Source organism: Pinus tabuliformis, chromosome 9, assembly GCF_031772625.1.
Source record: "Pinus tabuliformis cultivar Carrire ecotype Pingquan chromosome 9, CPIR1, whole genome shotgun sequence".
NCBI lineage: Eukaryota > Viridiplantae > Streptophyta > Pinopsida > Pinales > Pinaceae > Pinus > Pinus tabuliformis.
The window spans coordinates 1238470423-1238488650 of record NC_142307.1 but is presented as its reverse complement, the minus strand read 5'-3'; the positions used below and the strand labels follow the sequence as shown (position 1 = coordinate 1238488650).

The 18228-nt window shown below is 36.4% G+C and overlaps 1 protein-coding gene across 1 annotated transcript; it reads right to left on the bottom strand.

The window, feature by feature from the left end:
• Positions 1-4861: 4861 nt before the first annotated feature.
• On the bottom strand, positions 4862-9925 carry LOC149153040 (uncharacterized). Its single transcript, XM_089443671.1, has 5 exons — positions 9577-9925; positions 9381-9454; positions 7207-7523; positions 5086-7107; positions 4862-4970 (listed from the first exon to the last, which is right to left on the bottom strand). The coding sequence occupies exons 1-5, from the start codon at positions 9923-9925 to the stop codon at positions 4862-4864; spliced, it is 2871 nt and encodes a 956-aa protein (XP_089299797.1).
• Between the last annotated feature and the right edge of the window lie 8303 nt (positions 9926-18228).

Genomic DNA, 18228 nt, shown 5'->3' with positions numbered 1-18228 from the left:
GATATGCTAACAAAAGTTTTAACGAGGGAGAAACTGAGAATCTACTCAGTTTCAATTGGTCTTCAAGTATGATGAAGAAGATGAGAAACAACCAAGTCCAAAGTGGAGTCATTGTCTAGCAAATGAAGAAGTGGTGGAGTAGCTATAATCAGTCTCCAAGTGGGACATTGTTGGGTGTGGAGCCTGATTATCTTCTCTATTCAAAGGTTTCAACCAGATGTATACCCCAAGAAGACTGTACACCCCTCCACCCGGGGGGGTGCAGGGGGGGCTTGTCCCCCTCGCGGGGGTCTGACGGCGCTACCCCCCCCCCCCCCCCCAGCTGGGGGGTCCGGGGGCCAACGGTCCCCTAGCAGGGGTTCAGGGGCAGCGCCCCCGAAGCTAAAATAGATGTAAAATTGCCTTGTAAAATTCTAGTAATTTCTAATCAATCTGGGCCGCTCATTACACGGATGATCTAATGGTAGAAGTTATGTTTAATTTAGGGTTTTTTGCCCTAGAAGGCAACCCCTCACTATATATGAGGGAATTGTATTGCGTCTATATATATCTGGATTCTGAGTGAGAAAGAGAGAGGAGATTGAGAGTGAAGAGAGTGTTACAGTGGATCTGCTGTAGGTTGTATCTCTTCAGTTTGCTGGATAATATAATAAAAGAAGGACTGGTTGTTTCTCCGTGGATGTAGCCCAAACTGGGTGAACCACATATATCAGTGTCTCTCTTGTTTTATGTGTTTTCTGTGTTTATATTTCTATAATATTTTATGTGTTCCATTGCTCCGTAATATATAATTTTCTAACACGCTTAATGCGTGGCCCATCCATGGTACACCTGTGAGCCAAACTAGGTTGGGAAGGGGACCACACCGTCTCGTTTAATTCAAAAGATTTGTTTACACGGGGTTCTAACATTAATTGTAAATGATAAGTATAATGAGTCATGCACAATCCGTGTCCATGGATTAGCACTTTAATCACTTTGATGAGATTGAGCATATAAGAAATCAAAATTATTATGAATATGTAGGTTAATACTTTCGAGGTAAAGATAATTTTTTTTTTATGCATATGTATGTTACAGTTATAGTGTCTCTAAATGAGAATAAAAAGTTGAAATGTTGGTTCAATTAGTAATAAAAATAATGAGATTTAATTTGTTATATGGTAATTTTGTGCTTTTATTAATAAAATTACGAACATTTTTTAGATAAAATAAAATAATAATATAAGTATCGCATTAAATATACATAAAATATGAAAAGAAGCTATAAATTAAGATCCATCTTACCATATAAATTAAAATAATTATTCCATAATCAGATTATTAACTTTACATGGATATTATTAACTTGTAAATAGCCTTTTTTACAATACCACAAGTCAATACCTTGGCTTACTAATAGCACATGCCCAAAAATGATAACTTATTTCACAATAAAATATTTTTATTTTATTTTATTTTATTTAATAGCTTTTTTTAATTAAATTTAAAACGTCAAAGTCAGATTTGAGATTTCCTCCTACTAAAAATATTTTATGATATTTCATAGAGATTAATTCAAGGTTTTTATAAAATTAAAACTGAGAATAAGGTTTTAATAAAATAAAAAATGAAAATAGGTTTAGATATAGAGATTTGAAATTTATAGCAGCTTAGATCCATCTTAACCTCAGATCTCTCAAGCCTCAAGAGGGATCAAATATCTTGTGGTGAAAACCTCTTTTTTTAGTACAAAACTAGGAAATGTTTGCACATCAAGAGATTTGATCCCTCTTCGCACTTGATAGATCGGGGTTAAGATGAATCTAGGTTGGTTTTAGTTGGCCATGCAAAATTTGTTGAACATATAATTATTATGATCAGTCTAAATATAATAAATATGTCTAAGATTAATCTAATAATTTTAATATTAAATTTACTTACTTCCTCACTTTGTTGAGATGAGAGATTGTTAATCACTTGAACAATGAAAAGTTATTAAAGAAAAATATTGAATGCAAGTGATAATTTGACGCAGGAGCATTAGAGTTTCCAATTCATCAATCTTTTTGGAGATAAAGCTCTAAATCAGGTTTGAACTTAAAAAATGAATTTTATTTCCAAGCTTTTTGGAGATAAAGCTCCAAATCAGGTTTCAACATGAAAAAGTATTTTATTTCCTTATTGTAAATCATTTTAACTTATTTATTCCTAAAATAACTATGGATATAGATAAGATTGAGTAGCTAAGAATTTTAAAAAGGAAAATGGATAGAGATACGATTGAGTAGATAAGATTTTTAAAAAATATGTCTTTTGAGACCTGAAAGATTTAGGAAATAAATTATGGTAAGATTTCATAAAAAGTTGCTTTGTTCCAAAAGAAATGTTATTTATCATTGTAAACCTATGGGCATGGAAAAGACACCAAAATGAGTGTAGAATCAGGGCTATATAAAGTGAATTGAAGTGTGAAAAGAGGCTCAATATATGCACGCTCATCTTTGTATGATCAAAGCAATGATTGTGTAATGGTATGTTTTTGATGAAGTTTAGATTGCATTAAATCTAGAAATCATTGTGTATGTGGTTTGATCCATAAAGGATTAGATGGATAAATGCATAAATGTGATATTTGAATTATTGTGTGTTTAATTCTTGTAATTCTACATGAAATGGTGTTGAGTAATAAATCTAGATCCATTAAAAAAATCAATAGAGTAACTAGAACGTGGTTGAAGGAAATCAAATTCCGTAGAGGCATGGATTGTTATGTATTGAGAAATGTCATGAATTCAATATGTCATTGAGAAAATTACTGATTATTTGTTTTTTTTAAATTAGCAAAAAAATCACCTAATTTTGAAAAGTCATTATTTAGGATACACTTTTTTTGGACCATATTTTTGGCACTTTAAATTTTCTTATGTATCATAAAGTTTTTTTTTTAATGTTAGTGATTTTAATGATGATTTTGAAAAGTGTTGATTCATCATCAACCCCTTTTTCCTGCATGGTTTATGTTTTACACTTTAAATTTTCTAATGTATTAAGTGTGAATTATTTTTTTAAATATTGATTATTTTACCATTTTTCAAGTTGTCTTATTCATCTTATTGTTTTTCATCCTAAGATGTTTAATTTTTAAGGGATTTCCAAACACGTGTTTCTTTTTTTCTTTGCACTGTTTTCTTATAAAGAATTTTTTAATTTGTTTTTCAAAGTTTAAGAAAAATAATAACATTAATACTTTGAGGTTATGATTTTTTATATATTTGCATATTGTTAATTAATACTTCAATACACATAAAATAATGGCCGCTAAAAAATAACAATTTTATGCACTGAACAAGAAATATACATTCTACATATAGATATAATTAAAAAAATATGCATACATGTTAAACAAGGGCTACATAGTATGCACTGGACAAGAAATATACATTCTACATATTGATATAATTAAAAAAATATGCATACTTGTTAAACAAGGGCTACATAGTAGCTAGTACTTGTTGCTTAGCTTAAATATAGCTTAATTAAAATAAGATATAATAAAGACAAAGATTTCATCACAAAAATAAAACAACAAATAGAATATTGTATTGTCTAATGCCATCACCAAAAATTAAGAAATATGAGTAAGTAATATTATTTATATTAACATACATATGAGTGTGTGGATTATATATATATATCTATCTATATATATATATATATATATATATATATATATATATATATATATATATATATATATATAATCAAATGTATTTTTTCCAAGGAAAAGAATCGAACTTTTTTATAAGGAGTAAAAAAGTTACAAAGCATATGAGTTAACATTCTGCAAAAAGCTGCCTGATAATGGCAAAAGCTCCTCTGAGAAGGATCATCAGCACCCCTACGTAGTGCTAATCTAAAACTCCTGTACTCGGCCTGAGCAACCTTAACCCAGAAAATAAAACTGAAGTCCAAGTGTCTCCTGGGCCTCCTTTCATGAGGAAAACAACCCAGAGAAACTCATACAGTGAAGAAAAACCATAATCCGCTCTATCAAAACCAGAGCATAAACATATATATAGGAGAAAAACTAAACAAAGTACATATGCCACCAGCTATCATATGAACCACAGATAAACTAGTGCATATAAGTAGAAGCAAAAACTATATATTTGGAGGGAGATCCGACACACGGATCTGATCCTGAAACTGTTCAGTTACTCTCCAAACACCCACAGCTTGCTGCAGACTTGTTTTAGAAAGCCCATCTGCTTCCTCGTTGCATTCCCTGAATATGTGATCAATAGAAAAAACATTAAATTGCTATTTTAAAGTGTGAATTTCTTCTAGTAAAGGCATCAACATGTAGTGCTGGCATCTATATTTTCCAATAACCCAGTTAACAACATTCATCAAATCTCCAAATATCTGAACTGTAAGAATATTTTTGTGGATGAGCCAACAGAGAAGAAGCTTTAAGGCAGTGAGTTCAGCAAAGTTATTTGAGCCCATTCCAATTCCTACTGAAGCCTTTAACGAGTGAGAAGTACTAAGATGAATGCACAACCCGGCACCCGTGAAATTGTTTTGGGTTGCACCGTCAAAAAAGCCCACGGTATCCCCTCTCTAATGCGGAACTCCTTCCGCTGATTAAAATTTGCAGGTTCCTCCTTTAACGGAATGCTGTCTAGAATGGCGTTGCTTTGAATGGCAATAGTAGCCACAGGGGTCGACATTTCTCTAAAAATACTACGATTCCTTGCAAGCCAAATACCCCAACAAATGATGGGAGGCAAATTCCTCAGGATCTTCTCTTGAAAGTGGTTCCACCAATATTCCCAAGCTGTGGTCAAACTAGCTCCCTCCCATCTTAATTTTACATTTAAGAGCCTTTCCGCTTCATGCCATACCTGCTTTGTAAACGGGCATGAAAGAAAAAGATGGGAAATGGATTCAGAATCCGCATAACACAGAGGGCATCTTCCAGGTCCCTGCTTAAAATGGGTTTGTAGTACTTCCCAAGTAGGAATCTTATGATTTAAGGCACACCAAAAAAAAATTCTAGCTTTTTTAGGACATTTTAATTTGAACAAAGGCTTTGACCACCAAATAGGAGGATTCCAGCCTTTTTTCTTCATCAAGAAATTGTAACCAGCCTTTGGAGAATAAAGCCCTGTCTCAGCATGTGCCCACACCAGAGAATCCGGCCTGTCCTTTAATCTAACATTGGATCTTCTAATCTCCTGAAGAAAGAGCTGCCACTCATTCCTCCAGATGATGTCTATTCCTAGCTCAGCTTCAGACTTCCAAGCCTGCCCCCAAATAGATGACTGCTCCATACTTGCAATCTGCCTTAAGCTTCTTATTCCTATATCATCCAAGTGAGTGAGCAGTCCTGGAGGAAGAGCGAAACCTTCGCTGCACCCCACCCATGGATCCCTACCGATCCTCAGGCTTTCTCCATTTCCAACCCGCCAGGCCAGCCCTTGTTCGATTACCTTAAAAGCCTCCGAAGTGGCTTTCCAAATAACAAAACAATTTCTTCCTTTCTTGTTTGGGGTTCTTATCCAATCTTCGAGTGGAATAGGGTCAATGTACTTTCTTTTGACTACCTTTGTCCAGAGATTCTCCATAGATATGATTTGCCAACCTGATTTTGCTGCTAAGGCTAGACTAAAGTCAGTGGGACTTTTCAAGCCCCATCCTCCCCAGTCTTTTGGTCTTGTGATCTTATCCCACGCCACCCAAGGGAGTACAGAATCCTCCTTGGACCCTGACCACAGAAACCTACTGCAAATCTGTTTTATTTTGTGGAGTATCCCTTTTGGGATCCAGGTCAAAGCTGCCCAAAACACCGGAATAGCCTGCAGAACTGAATTAACCAAGGTAAGTCTTCCTGCCCTAGATAGCCACTTGAAGCTCCAATGGGATATTTTTTGTTCAATCTTTGCTATTAGCCAGTTCCAGTCCTGCTTTCTGTAGGAGGATGGCTTAAGCCAAAACCCAAGATATTTGAATGGCTGTTCCATATTGCAAGTTCCAAAAGGCAGGTGAGCAACAATCGAAAGCTCCTCTTGTCTACTGAAGCCTTCAAAAATTAGTTGAGATTTTCTATCATTTATTTGAAGCCCTGTAGCTTTCAGGAACTGATCAAGTATGAGCTTAATCTCTACAATTTCAGATAAGTTCCCATTTGAAAACAAAAGAATATCATCAACAAAAAGCAGATGAGTAATGAACAGGTTGACAGCAGCTTCCAAACCTTTTACCAAACCTGAACTTTTTGCCTTTAAAATAAGCCTGCTTAAGCCTTCTGCAGCAAGAAGGAAAAGCAGGGGGGAGAGCGGACACCCTTGGCGCAGTCCTCTTTGACTTTTAAAGAAATGAGAAGCAGCTCCATTTATCAGGACAACAAAATTTACATTTGTGATACACCCCATGATCCATCTTATGAAGCCCACCTGAAAACCAAGATGTGTCAAGAGCATCTTTAGATATGTCCAACTGACCCTATCATAGGCTTTGGATAGGTCTATTTTGAGCACTGCCCCCTTCTTGTTTGCTTGCCTGATACTGTGAATAGTTTCTTGTGCTACCCCGATAGCTTCATGAATTTTTCGCCCATCCAGGAATCCAAATTGTTCCTTTGAAATACAGCACGATAAAATGGGTTTCAGGCGAACCGCAATGATCTTTGCTATAATCTTATATATGGTATTGCATAGAGAAATAGGCCTGAAATCTTCGAAAGAATCAGGATCTTCCTTTTTTGGAATAAGTGCTATGAATGTTGAATTAAACGGACCATAGATTTCTCCTTTCACTCTAGATTCCTCCACAACTTCAGTAAGTTCTGCCCCGATGGAATCAAAAAAGTGTGTGAAAAGTTCTATAGTCCATCCATCGGGCCCTGGACTTTTATCTTTCGCCATAGACTTTATAACACTTTCTACTTCCTCCTTTGACACTTCTCTAAAAAGATCTTTAGCATCTTCCTCCTCCACAAACCGAGGAAAAGCCTGGGCAGTTCTGATTATTTCAGGCAAAGAAATCCCCCCAGGGTCAGAGAAGAGAGACTGAAAATGATTCTTTCCCATAGCAGACAGGTCTTCAAATGAGGAAGCCTCCCTGCCTTCCGAATCCCTCAACTTCCATATAGTATTTGCATTCCTCCGCCCTTTTGCATAATTATGAAAAAAATTTGTATTTTCATCCCCTGCTTTCAACCAGATAGCTCTGCTTTTCAGTCTCCACTCCTCTTCTCTATCCAATAAGATCTTCGCTCTTCTCTTTTCCAGAGCCAGTATTCTTTCTTTCAAATCCGGAGATGCATAAGCATCAGACTCAGGGTCTTCAAGGACCCCCAGGGCCTCATCAATGCTTACTAGCTCTTCAATTTGTTTTTTCCTTCTATCTGAAGTCCATTCAATGGCTGCTTTCTTAAGTCTTTTCAGATTATCCATGAAGCGGCCGGCTTTATTCTCCGAGTGCTCCGAACCCGAATGTCTCCAGGTTTCATTGAAGAGCTTTATGAAGGAGTCCTCCTGAAGCCAAGAGGCATTGAATTTGAAAGGCGCGGCCGGTTTTGGAGGGGGTTTTGAAAATATATAATCAAATGTATTACAATACGTTTTTAATATAATAATAAGTCATTTTAAATTGAAAATATTGTGAAAACATTATAATTCATGAAAATAGAAATAATAGAAAAAAAAAAAAGAAAAAATCTAGAAATTAAATAAAATGGAAATAAAACTAAAATTAAAAAAATTAGTAACTAATAGAAATGGAAGTTACTAAACCACCCATAATAACACCTCAACCAATCACCTTACAAATAAATAAATTTAAATAATACTTAAAACAAACAAAAAATGAATTTCCAATGTTAAACAAGGCATAAACCTCATAAAATTTTAGTCAAAGACAAAGTAATAGCCAAAGGAAAAATCCAATGGAAAAAAAAAAAAAAAAACAACCAATTGTATGAAAATTTTGTGAATTCTATATTCAAATATGATGATATTTTATTTATTTTTTTCACAAAACATCTATTCAAATAAGATTTAAAGTAAAAACAGCCAAAAAAAAAAAAAAATTGTTAAAAAAATAAAACATACAATTTTAAAAAAGCAATAAATTAAAAAAAGAAAAAAAAAATCCTAAAAAGGAATAGAAACATAAAAAGTTCAAAAAATAAAAACTACAATTAAATTTAAAACAAAAAAAAAGAAGCAAAATCTAAAGACAAAAAATATCAAACCAATAAAAAAAAACCTTTAACTCAAAAAATCAATTAAAAATAAATAAATTGAAAAAAACAAATTAATTAAGAACTATTCAAAAAAACACATATATATTTCTTTAAATAATAATTAAAAAAACATTAAAAACTATTTGAAAAACAGAAAAAAAAAAAATATATATATATATATATATACACATACATACATTAAAAAACAGTTAAGGAAAAAAGTAAAAATATATATTAAAAAAAACATTTGGCAAAAATTAAATTTGAAAAAAAAAAACAAAAAATTGAAGCATGGGCAGGTCCATGTCCTCGGAAATTCGAGAGATACTAGTAGCTCCCCACCTGCTGAGGCCCCAGGCGCATCTCTGTTTCAATTTTTTTAAATGTTTTGTTTTGTTTTTTTTTTTTTTTAAATGTTTTTTTTAACTGTTTCAATTTTTTTAAATGTTTTGTTTTGTTTTTTTTTTAAAATGTTTTTTTTTTTATTTTTAAATTTTTTTTAATAATTTTTTTTATTTAGTTTTTTATGTTTTTTTAATTGTTATTTTTAATTTTTTATGTTTTTAATTTGTTTTTGATTTTATGTTTTTTTTTTTATTTTATTTATTTACCAATTTATGTTTTTTTTTAATGTTTTTCATTTTAGTGTTTTTTGGTCAATGTTTTCTTTAATATTCTCAATATATTTGATTTGATATATATATCAAAATAAACGTATATAGAAGTAATAAGTCTATATTAGAAATGACAATTTTATTTTGCATAATCTTCAACACGTTTATTAGTTTTGATTTATTAAATTTAAAAGAAATATAATTTTAATATTATTATTACTATTATGATTATTATTATATATATATACATATATATATATATATATATATATATATATATATATATATATATATATATATATATATATATATTGCTGAAGCAAGAGCCGAACCTTCTATTTCATTAAATCAAAGGAAAATTTACAAAGTGTACATAAACTTAACAAAAAAGATCACAGGAGAACGGGTGATCCTGCTAAGGACAAGGACCCTCTCACTACCTCACGCAAGTGCAAAACACTAGAAAAATCTAGAAAGACCAAAACCATTTGGACAAAGCACCTCCCGGAGCCAACTAGCGACAGCGGTCAGACCCGACCCCCAATGAACATAAATGAAGGAAAGGACAAGGCGCGCCAATTGAAAACGGGGAGATGGCCTGCGGGCCCTGCTAAATAGTGCAAACCATCCTAGCCGTCCATTCCGGATGCTAGATCCTATGGCCAGGGACAATTTCACAACACCGAACACACCCACTCTTTATCTTGTGATGGACGATGGTATCCGCACCTGCCACCAAGCCACGTGTCGAGCGTTCTATGGGATCGCTCTCACAAATGCAAAACCACTTACCACTTTGAGTACTCGTGATCACCAGAAACCTGCCAATCGCCCGGACCGCTGACCCGAAGGCGGGAAGAGGACCTCTACTGCTGTACCCCATCGAATGCCCCTTCTGCCATCTCGTACTGAGAAACCTGAAGCTGTTCCCAAGTCTGTTAGAGAGATAACTCTGCAAAGTGCCAACAAAAAACCTGGGAAATTCGGTCGAAATGATCTGGGAGAAGATGAGCCCACCCCTGCCTCTCATCCATTTTGGCTCATCCTTCAGGGCTGAGAAAGTATCCCCCGACGACATCAATTTGTGGTTTTCAACCCAGCTCGTAATCAGAAAACCTCCCTATCCTTAGCATCTTGATCCTCGCAGATAGCCTTTAAACAACTTGGAGGAATTTCAAGCCACTTTTTTGCCATTCCACATGCAGCACTGCTCATACCTTGATTGACCAGTAAGTTGGCTAGTTTATTGGCATTATGACGAACATGGTTGAAACTTATGGTTCGAAGGCCCTGAAGATGCAGTTGGATTTTTTGATAAACCTGGACAAGTTTCCAATGATTCGAGACTCTTTCCAGCCTGGAACCCCCACTAATTCTTTTCACTGCATTGATGGTTATCTCAGAGTCTGCTTCCACAATGATATTTGAGCAATGACTCTGTGATAGAAACTCTAGACACTGCTCTAGAGCCATCACTTCCACCATATTATTAGTCGCTCTACCTAAATGGTAGTGGAAGATAAATATAATGTTGCCCTCGTCATCCCTTAAAGCTCCTCCATAACCCGCGGTTCCCGGATTGCCTTTGGAGGCCCCATCAATGTTGTATTTTAGAAAGCCTTTTGGTGGGGGTTTCCAGTATTCCTTCTCTGTAACCATGGCTTTATCCTTATTGTTTCTACCTTGAGGGGTTGTCCCTTGCAATCCTAGTTGCTGGAGAATTCTCTGCTCTTCATCTGAGGGGGGATTCGTGGGGATACTATTAATAGTAGAACTGACTGTCTCTCTGATCTGTTTTAAGATAAGGTCAAGAAGATGTTGTACTGAAGTCTTACCATTATTGAAAATTCTTTTATTTCTTTCTTTCCAAACGTTCCAGATAATAACGCAGGGAGTAAAGGCCCAGGCCAAATTTAGGACTTCATTCTCCTTGAAGTCTTTTCTGCAATGGTTTAGGGTGTTTATGATACCTCCTCTATCCCTATTTGACTACTGGAAAATTGAGGAGAATGAATCCCACAGCCAGGTAGTATAAGAGCAGCTATTTAGAATATGTTCCATTGTCTCCTCTTGCTCCTCATAGAGCTGGCATCTAGAAGGCCCCATAATTCCCCTGCTCCTAATATTGTCCCAAGTCAATATTTTCTTGGGATGAACCAGCCACATAAAAAGCTTGATTTTCATCCAACTTTGCTGCCTCTAGAGATGCGTCCAGGCCTTGTCTGGAATGCTATAATTCAACCCAAGTAGAATAACTTTAGCCTCCTTGAGATTAAAGGCTCCTCACTTGTTATTACCCCATCTCAATTGATCCTGCCCATCTGTTATTAAGATCATTCTCTGCTTGAGAAAGTTCCAACAGCCTCTTCTTTGATTTTTATGGGGTTGTCCTCTCCGCATTCAATGTTTCTCCAGCTTCTCCACTTTTCGGAGGAATGAGAGAGCTCCCAAAAATCCTTAACTCTGATTAACCCTTGAGCATCTGTTTCCTACTTAAGGCTTATAAAATTCTCTATTAATAATGTTGGTTCCTACTACCATTTTTCCTCCCAAAAAAGAGCAAGATCTCCTGCTCTAATTTCCCAAAAACTATTCCTTTGAACTAAGCTTCTATTCTCCCAGGCTTTGTTCCATATGTGGGAGCCTTTTATAGTTCCCAACATTCTTATGAGATCATTATTATGCCACGATCTAGCATATTTCTCTTTCCATATCCTGACCCATTGAGCTTTTGGCGCTTGCACCCATCTCCACCATAGTTTGGCTCTTAGAGCTTTACAAAGAATCTCTTGATCATCCAAGCCGAGTCCCCCTTGACTTTTGGGTTTGCATATTTTTTCCCAGGAAACTAGGGCCCATTTCTTTCTAGTTTCCGCCTTTTCCCACAGGAAGTCTCTTTGTATGTATCTGATTTGGTATAAGACACCTTTTCGAGCTGGGAGAGCTGATAACATGAAAACTGGGATGGATTGAAGTACAACCTTTGTCATAACTAACCTGCCGGCCAGGTTCAAGGCATGGAAGGTCCAATTTTTTACTCTGTCCTGCATCTTATTAATGACTGGTTCCCAAATACTCTTTTGCATGGGTCTAGCAGTAAGAGGTATTCCTAAATATTTAGAGGGGAGGGAATCTCGTTGGAAGCCGAGAATTCTTGAGATATTTCTTTGGATAGCAATGTTAGTGTTGAAGAAGAATATTTTTTATTTAGAGAGGTTGACTTCCATACCTGTAGCCAGTGCAAAATCCTTAAGAATTTGCTTGTAGGCCAAAGCCTCTTTGACTGTTGGAATGCCTTGCAGTAAGGTATCATCCACAAATTGTTGATGAGTCAGCTCAGAACCGTTCTCAGAAGTTTGAAGACCCCTAATTCTTCCAAAAGCCTTGGCCTGCTTAATGGAACGCCCAAGCCCTTCCATCATAAGAATGAAGAGGAAGGGAGAGAGAGGGTCTCCCTGCCTGAGGCCTCTAGAAGGATTGAAGATAACAGAGGGAGAGCCATTTACTAGAATGGAAAAGCTGGAGGAGGTCACCAGCGCCATGACCCATCTGACCCAGTTGTGATCGAACCCAAAGGCAGAGAGAACTTTCTTGATGTAATTCCAATTCACCTTGTCATACGCTTTGGCAATATCCAATTGCATGATCATCCCCGCCTGTTTTTTTCTAGTGAGCATGTGCACCACCTCATGAGCTTGAATAATGTTGTCTAAAATCTGTCTTCCCTCCACATAACCTGATTACTCTTCAAACACTAGTGAGGGGAGGAGAGGTTTGAGTCTATTAGCAACTATTTTGGATATTATCTTGTAAACCACATTACATAAGGCAATAGGTCTGTACTTGTCTGCTCATTGAGTTGTGTCTTGCTTGGGAATAAGGGAAATAAAGGAGGTGTTGAGAGCTTTCAGTATAGTTTTTCTTCTCCTGGAATCCTCTACCACATTCACAACGTCCTCTTTGACAATTTGCCAAAATGCTTTAAAAAAATCTACAATGAGACCATCTGGGCCTGGTGCTTTGCCATTCTGCATATCGTTGAGAAACTCGCTGACCTCCTCTTCCTCAACAGGTCTATTGAGGTTGAAATTGTCCTCTCTGGACACCAGTTTGGGGATATGCCCTGTTATTCCCCTGATGTACTGATCCCTGTCTAGAGTGTTTTCCTGAGTAATGTTCTAGAAATGTTGTACAAGCACAACTTCAATGTCTTTGTGAGTGGTCTAAATTTCCCCTCCCTCATCTTTAATCATGGAGATTCTCTTGCCAGCTCTGTTAGACATTGTGGATCTGTTAAAAAATCTGGTGTTCCGTTCTCCTTCCTTGAGCCATTGAATTCTGGATTTTTGTCTCCAAAATATTTCCTCTTGTTTGCATAAATTTTCCCAAACTAGATGGTATTTATCAGCCTGCTCACTTTTGTCTTTGTCAAATCCATTGCTTATCAGAGCCTTGTTGAGTTCTAGAATTTTGATTTCCACTGATTGTTTTTCCTGAAAAATGTTTCCAAAATCTTTTCGGTTCCATTCCTTTAGTTTGAACATAATGTGCTTTAGTCTTTTATGCAGAAGGTACATCTTGGAACCTTGGATTTGTAAGTCTTCAGCCCACCATTTTTCAATATTACTAATGAAATCCGAGTGGGAGAGCCAGATGTTTTCGAATCTGAAGGGTCTATTCTAGGGAGCATCTATTCCCTTAATTTCCAACTGAATTGGCCAATGATCTGAACCTCCAAAAGGAAACACTTTGGCTATTATTTCACTATTAAGGAACATTAGTTCCTCTGATATCATGAATCGATCAAGCTTAGACACTACCAGTGCCTCACCTCCTTTTTTGTTATTCCATGTAAAAAGAACATTACTTGAATCTGACTCAACCAAATTCATATTGTCTGTGAATGATTGGAACTCTAAGGAGTCTTTGTTGAGCACTCTGTTGCCTCCTTTTTTTTCTGAGAGAGATTTGATCATGTTCAAATCTCCTCCCAAGATCCAAGGCATTCCAGTCTGTCTGCTTCTGAGGTCACTATGGGATTCTAACAATTTGAGTTTATCATGTAATTTTTGGGGACCGTAAACATTTGTAACTAGGAATGTTTTCGATACCCCAACTGGTTGAATGACCATTGATAGATAATTTCTTGATGCCTTTGCATCCATTATGCTGATCCTTTGGGGATTCCAAAGAGTAAGAATGCCCCCCGCTGTGTTCTCAGCTTTAACCTCTAGAAACTCATATCTGATGAGCCATTTGCTGTGAATGAGTCTTATTTTCTGAATAGAACATTTTGTTTCCTGGATAAAAATCATATCCGACATATCTTGTTTCAATCTATAACTAAGCAATCTTTGTTTTCTTTTACTTCCTAGACCTCTAATATTCTAAGATGTAAATTTCATATTTAAAGATTTGTAAAGGAGTAACTGGTTAGGTCTTTCATCTTACATGAATCTATCATGAGGTTTCCACACTCCATTAAAAGTTCCTTATGCTTTTTCCAACCTCTCTTCTTACCCACATTTCTAGGAGCTAATCCTGGGGTTGGCTTCATTGTTTTCACTCCTTTGTTTTCCAGCTTGTCAGTGGTTGTTCCTGTTTCTAACCCTCTTTCCTGAGACTTCCATAGAAACAACTGTTGTATTCTGTTGCAGTCCTCTTGGGGTAGTGATTCTATCCCTCCCGTGGTTCCCTGCATCAAGAACCCTTCTAGATCTAGGTGTTCCTTTTCTAGAATTTCTTGTAGTTCATGGTCTTCCAGATCTGTTTCACTTTGGGTCATTTCCATATCCATTTCTACTTCAGTCTCACTATTCATAGTTTCTTTCCTGTTACAAATCTCTTGTGTTATGTTGTAGTTCTCCTCCTGCTCTTTTTCCTTAGGTTTTTCCTCCATTGCTTGATTTGTTGGCATTATGACTCAGGTTTGGCACTATGTCACAGGTGTTGTCCTTGATGGCAACTCACTCTGATGACAGATCTGAGTTGAGGCTCTCAGAATGGAGGAAAAAGATATATATGCAGGTTCACCTTGACCAAGCTGCGTATACACGTGGGTTAGACGTTCCAAAGACGCGTATGCGTATACACGAACTTTCATGCAAGAATAAGCACGTACATATGGGAGAACTTATTTTTGGTCCATGGTATTGTGAAAGGCCTAAGACTATAAAAGAGGAAAGAGATCATTAGGCAAGGTTATCTGATGTATTGAATATCTTAAGACGTGCAAGTGATTGGTTTGTGTGTTTGGATCTGAATCAAGGAGGAACCTGAGCATTACAAGATAGATAAGTTGTATTGATGGGTCGAGATCTCAAGGCTTGAATAGTAATATGTTTTTGTGATTTGATTTGTTATAATCCGCGCATAATTAGATCTATAAATCTAATAATCTGAGTATAACTGATGTCTGTTTAAGTGTAAAGGGTGAATTGTCTTTTATAGATCTATACGCAGGTTTGACTCTGCAAAGGTGCGTATACACGCAGGTTCAACAAGAGAAGAAAGCGTATACGCTGGTTGACCTTGATTCAGCTGCGTATGTACGCAGGTTTATACATAGTGAAGTAGCGTACGTCTCTTGAAATATGTTTTAGCTGCTTCTGTGGATTACTGCAGTGTTTTGGGTTCAGCATTGGTGTCTGGTTACTAGTATTGTTTTTCTGGTTACAACATTCTGAGAAGTTATTGGTTGATTCAGTAGTTGTTTGTGGAAAGGAGATTGGTTGATACACATATACTTGATGGTTGTTTGATATTCATGGATCCAGTCTGAAAATTGATGAAATGTGGTCCTTGGAAGAAAAGAGAAGGTTGTAGCCTTCTGTAGGTCAGCACCTACGTACTAGTATCTCAGTTAGTACAAGAGCTAAGGGGGTTTTAGCTCCCTTCTAGGAGAAGCTGGAGAACAAGAGAGGGTTGTAGCTCTCTGCAGGTTGCACCCTGCATACCGGTATAAGTCTGCACCAGTACATGATCATTGTAAAAATAAGTTTCTAATTAAAAGAACATAGAGATGAATTGCAACAGGTGGTTTTCACCCACATTGGGTTTCCACCTTATATCGTGTGTTCTTGTGTGTGATTGTATTCTGCTCTATTTTTACTGTTCCTGGTTACTGTTTATATGACTCTGATGCACAGATTAATGATCAACATCTGTAGAATACATTAAGTTATAAGTCTGCATGGTATACACTGGTTTTCTTATCTAAAGTTGCGTATATACGCGGTTTTCTCTAACTGAAGTAGCGTATATGATCTGGGTGTGAAATAAAAAAAAAAATTATTCGACTTAATAATACTGATTCACCCCCCATCTCAGTATTATTTCCAACAATTGGTTTCAGAGCAGGTCCTTCAAAAGAAGCTTGATCGCTTGAAGGAAGATCTATCATCATGAGTGACTACGAGAGAGAAGCCTCGATCAGGCCACCAATTTTTGATGGGACCAACTTCGTCTATCGGAAGGTAAGAATTACAACCTATCTTCAATCTCTTGGTACAGAAGTCTGGGATATCATAGATAGAGGGTACACATTTCCATCAGCTACTCCTACAGATCCAGCTGGGAAGAATCAATATGAAACAAATGCAAAGGTTGTCAATACTCTATTAGGGAGTCTATCTCAAACAGAATTCATCAAGGTTATGCAGCTCGAAACCGCAAAAGAAATATGGGACAAGATCGTTCTGAGCTATGAAGGAGATGAACAGGAAAAATGAGCAAAACTTCAAACCCTCAGAATTCAGTATGAAAATCTTAGAATGCATAATGATGAAAGTGTGGCTAACTGTTTCCTTCATATAGATGAGATTGTTAATTGTATGAAAAACTTGGGTGAAGAAATAAAAGAGGTTGTTTTGGTTGAAAAGGTTGTAAGATCTTTGTCTTCTAAATTTGAATCAAAAGTTTTTGCCATAGAAGAAAAGTAGAATCTACAGAGCCTTACCATGTCACAGCTGCACGGAATTCTAACTGCTTACGAAATGAGAAAAGGAGGACCATCAGACAGGAGAGAAGCTGCATTCAAGGCTTCAGGCAAAGGAGATTACTATGAGTCAGGACATATGTCAGAAGAAGAGGAAGAATCAAATTTTGTCAAGAACCTCCAACGGGGAACTGGAAGATTCAGAGGTAAGCTGCCTTTCAAATGCTTTGCTTGTGGAAGAGTCGGTCATTATGCTGCAAAATGTCCTCATAAAGATAAACTAGACAAAGGTAAGGAACCTATCAGATGGAATAGAAAGCAGAATAAGAAGAGCTATTACACGCATGAAGACAGTGATGGATTGTCAAGTAGTGATGAAGATGAATGAGGCAATGATGATAGACTCTTGATGGCTTTTGAAGATGATGATTTCTTGGATGCTATAAATGAAGAAGGTCTTTATGAAGAAATTTCTAGACTTAAAGTTTGTTTAGAGGAAAAGAATATGATTATAGATACTCTAACATTCCAACTTGCCGAAAAAGATAAATACAATGAAAAGTTAGAATGTGAAATTGTGGGACTTAGAAAAGAAATTGAGAAAACAAAAGCCCTTAATCTCAGATTTGCTAAAGGATCTGAAACTTTAGATGAGATTATCAAAGTGCAGCGTTCTCCACTAATCAAGACAGGTCTGGGATATAATGAAGAAGCGTCTCAAGCACAGGAGCCATCCACCTCCAAAAGTTATCTTGATGTAGCAAGGAGGAGTGAAAAAATTGACAATCGACAGCAAAGGCACAATGGAGATCACCATGTAAATAACGGACAATTTGCCTCAAGAATGAACAGAGACTACCAGGTAAATCGGGGGTAACCTACTTTAAGGATGAATAGAAGCTACAACCAGCCACAGGTAAAAAATTCTCAATTTGCCTCAAGAATGGATGTCAATAGAAACTACAATCATTCGGTTGGTAGATTTGATAATCGCAGGAGTTTCTTCAATGGCCAGTGTTTCTCTTGTCATAACTTTGGTCACAAACCAGCTGAATGTGTTGGGTATAAGACAATCGTGACTAGAGATGCTCAAAAACAAAGAAGTATGACTGGGATCATGAAAAGGACCTACAATAACTTTTCTGCTCTTAAAAATGAAATAGAATGTTCTATTTGTAACAACTTCGGCCATGAAGATTCTGAATGCAGGAGCAGGTTTCGGAAGACAACTCAGAAGGAACAAGTCTCAAGTGCCAAAACATGGAGGATGAAAGAACCGCAACTGGAAAGATGTGGGATAGCCTTATATACAGAAGGACAGGAAAATCAATGGTATATCGACAGTGGATGTTCGAAACATATGACAGGTGATAAAGAAAAACTTCAATCATATAGTGCCTTAGAAAAGGCAAAGAAGGTCTCATTTGGAAATGACACCCCTGCAT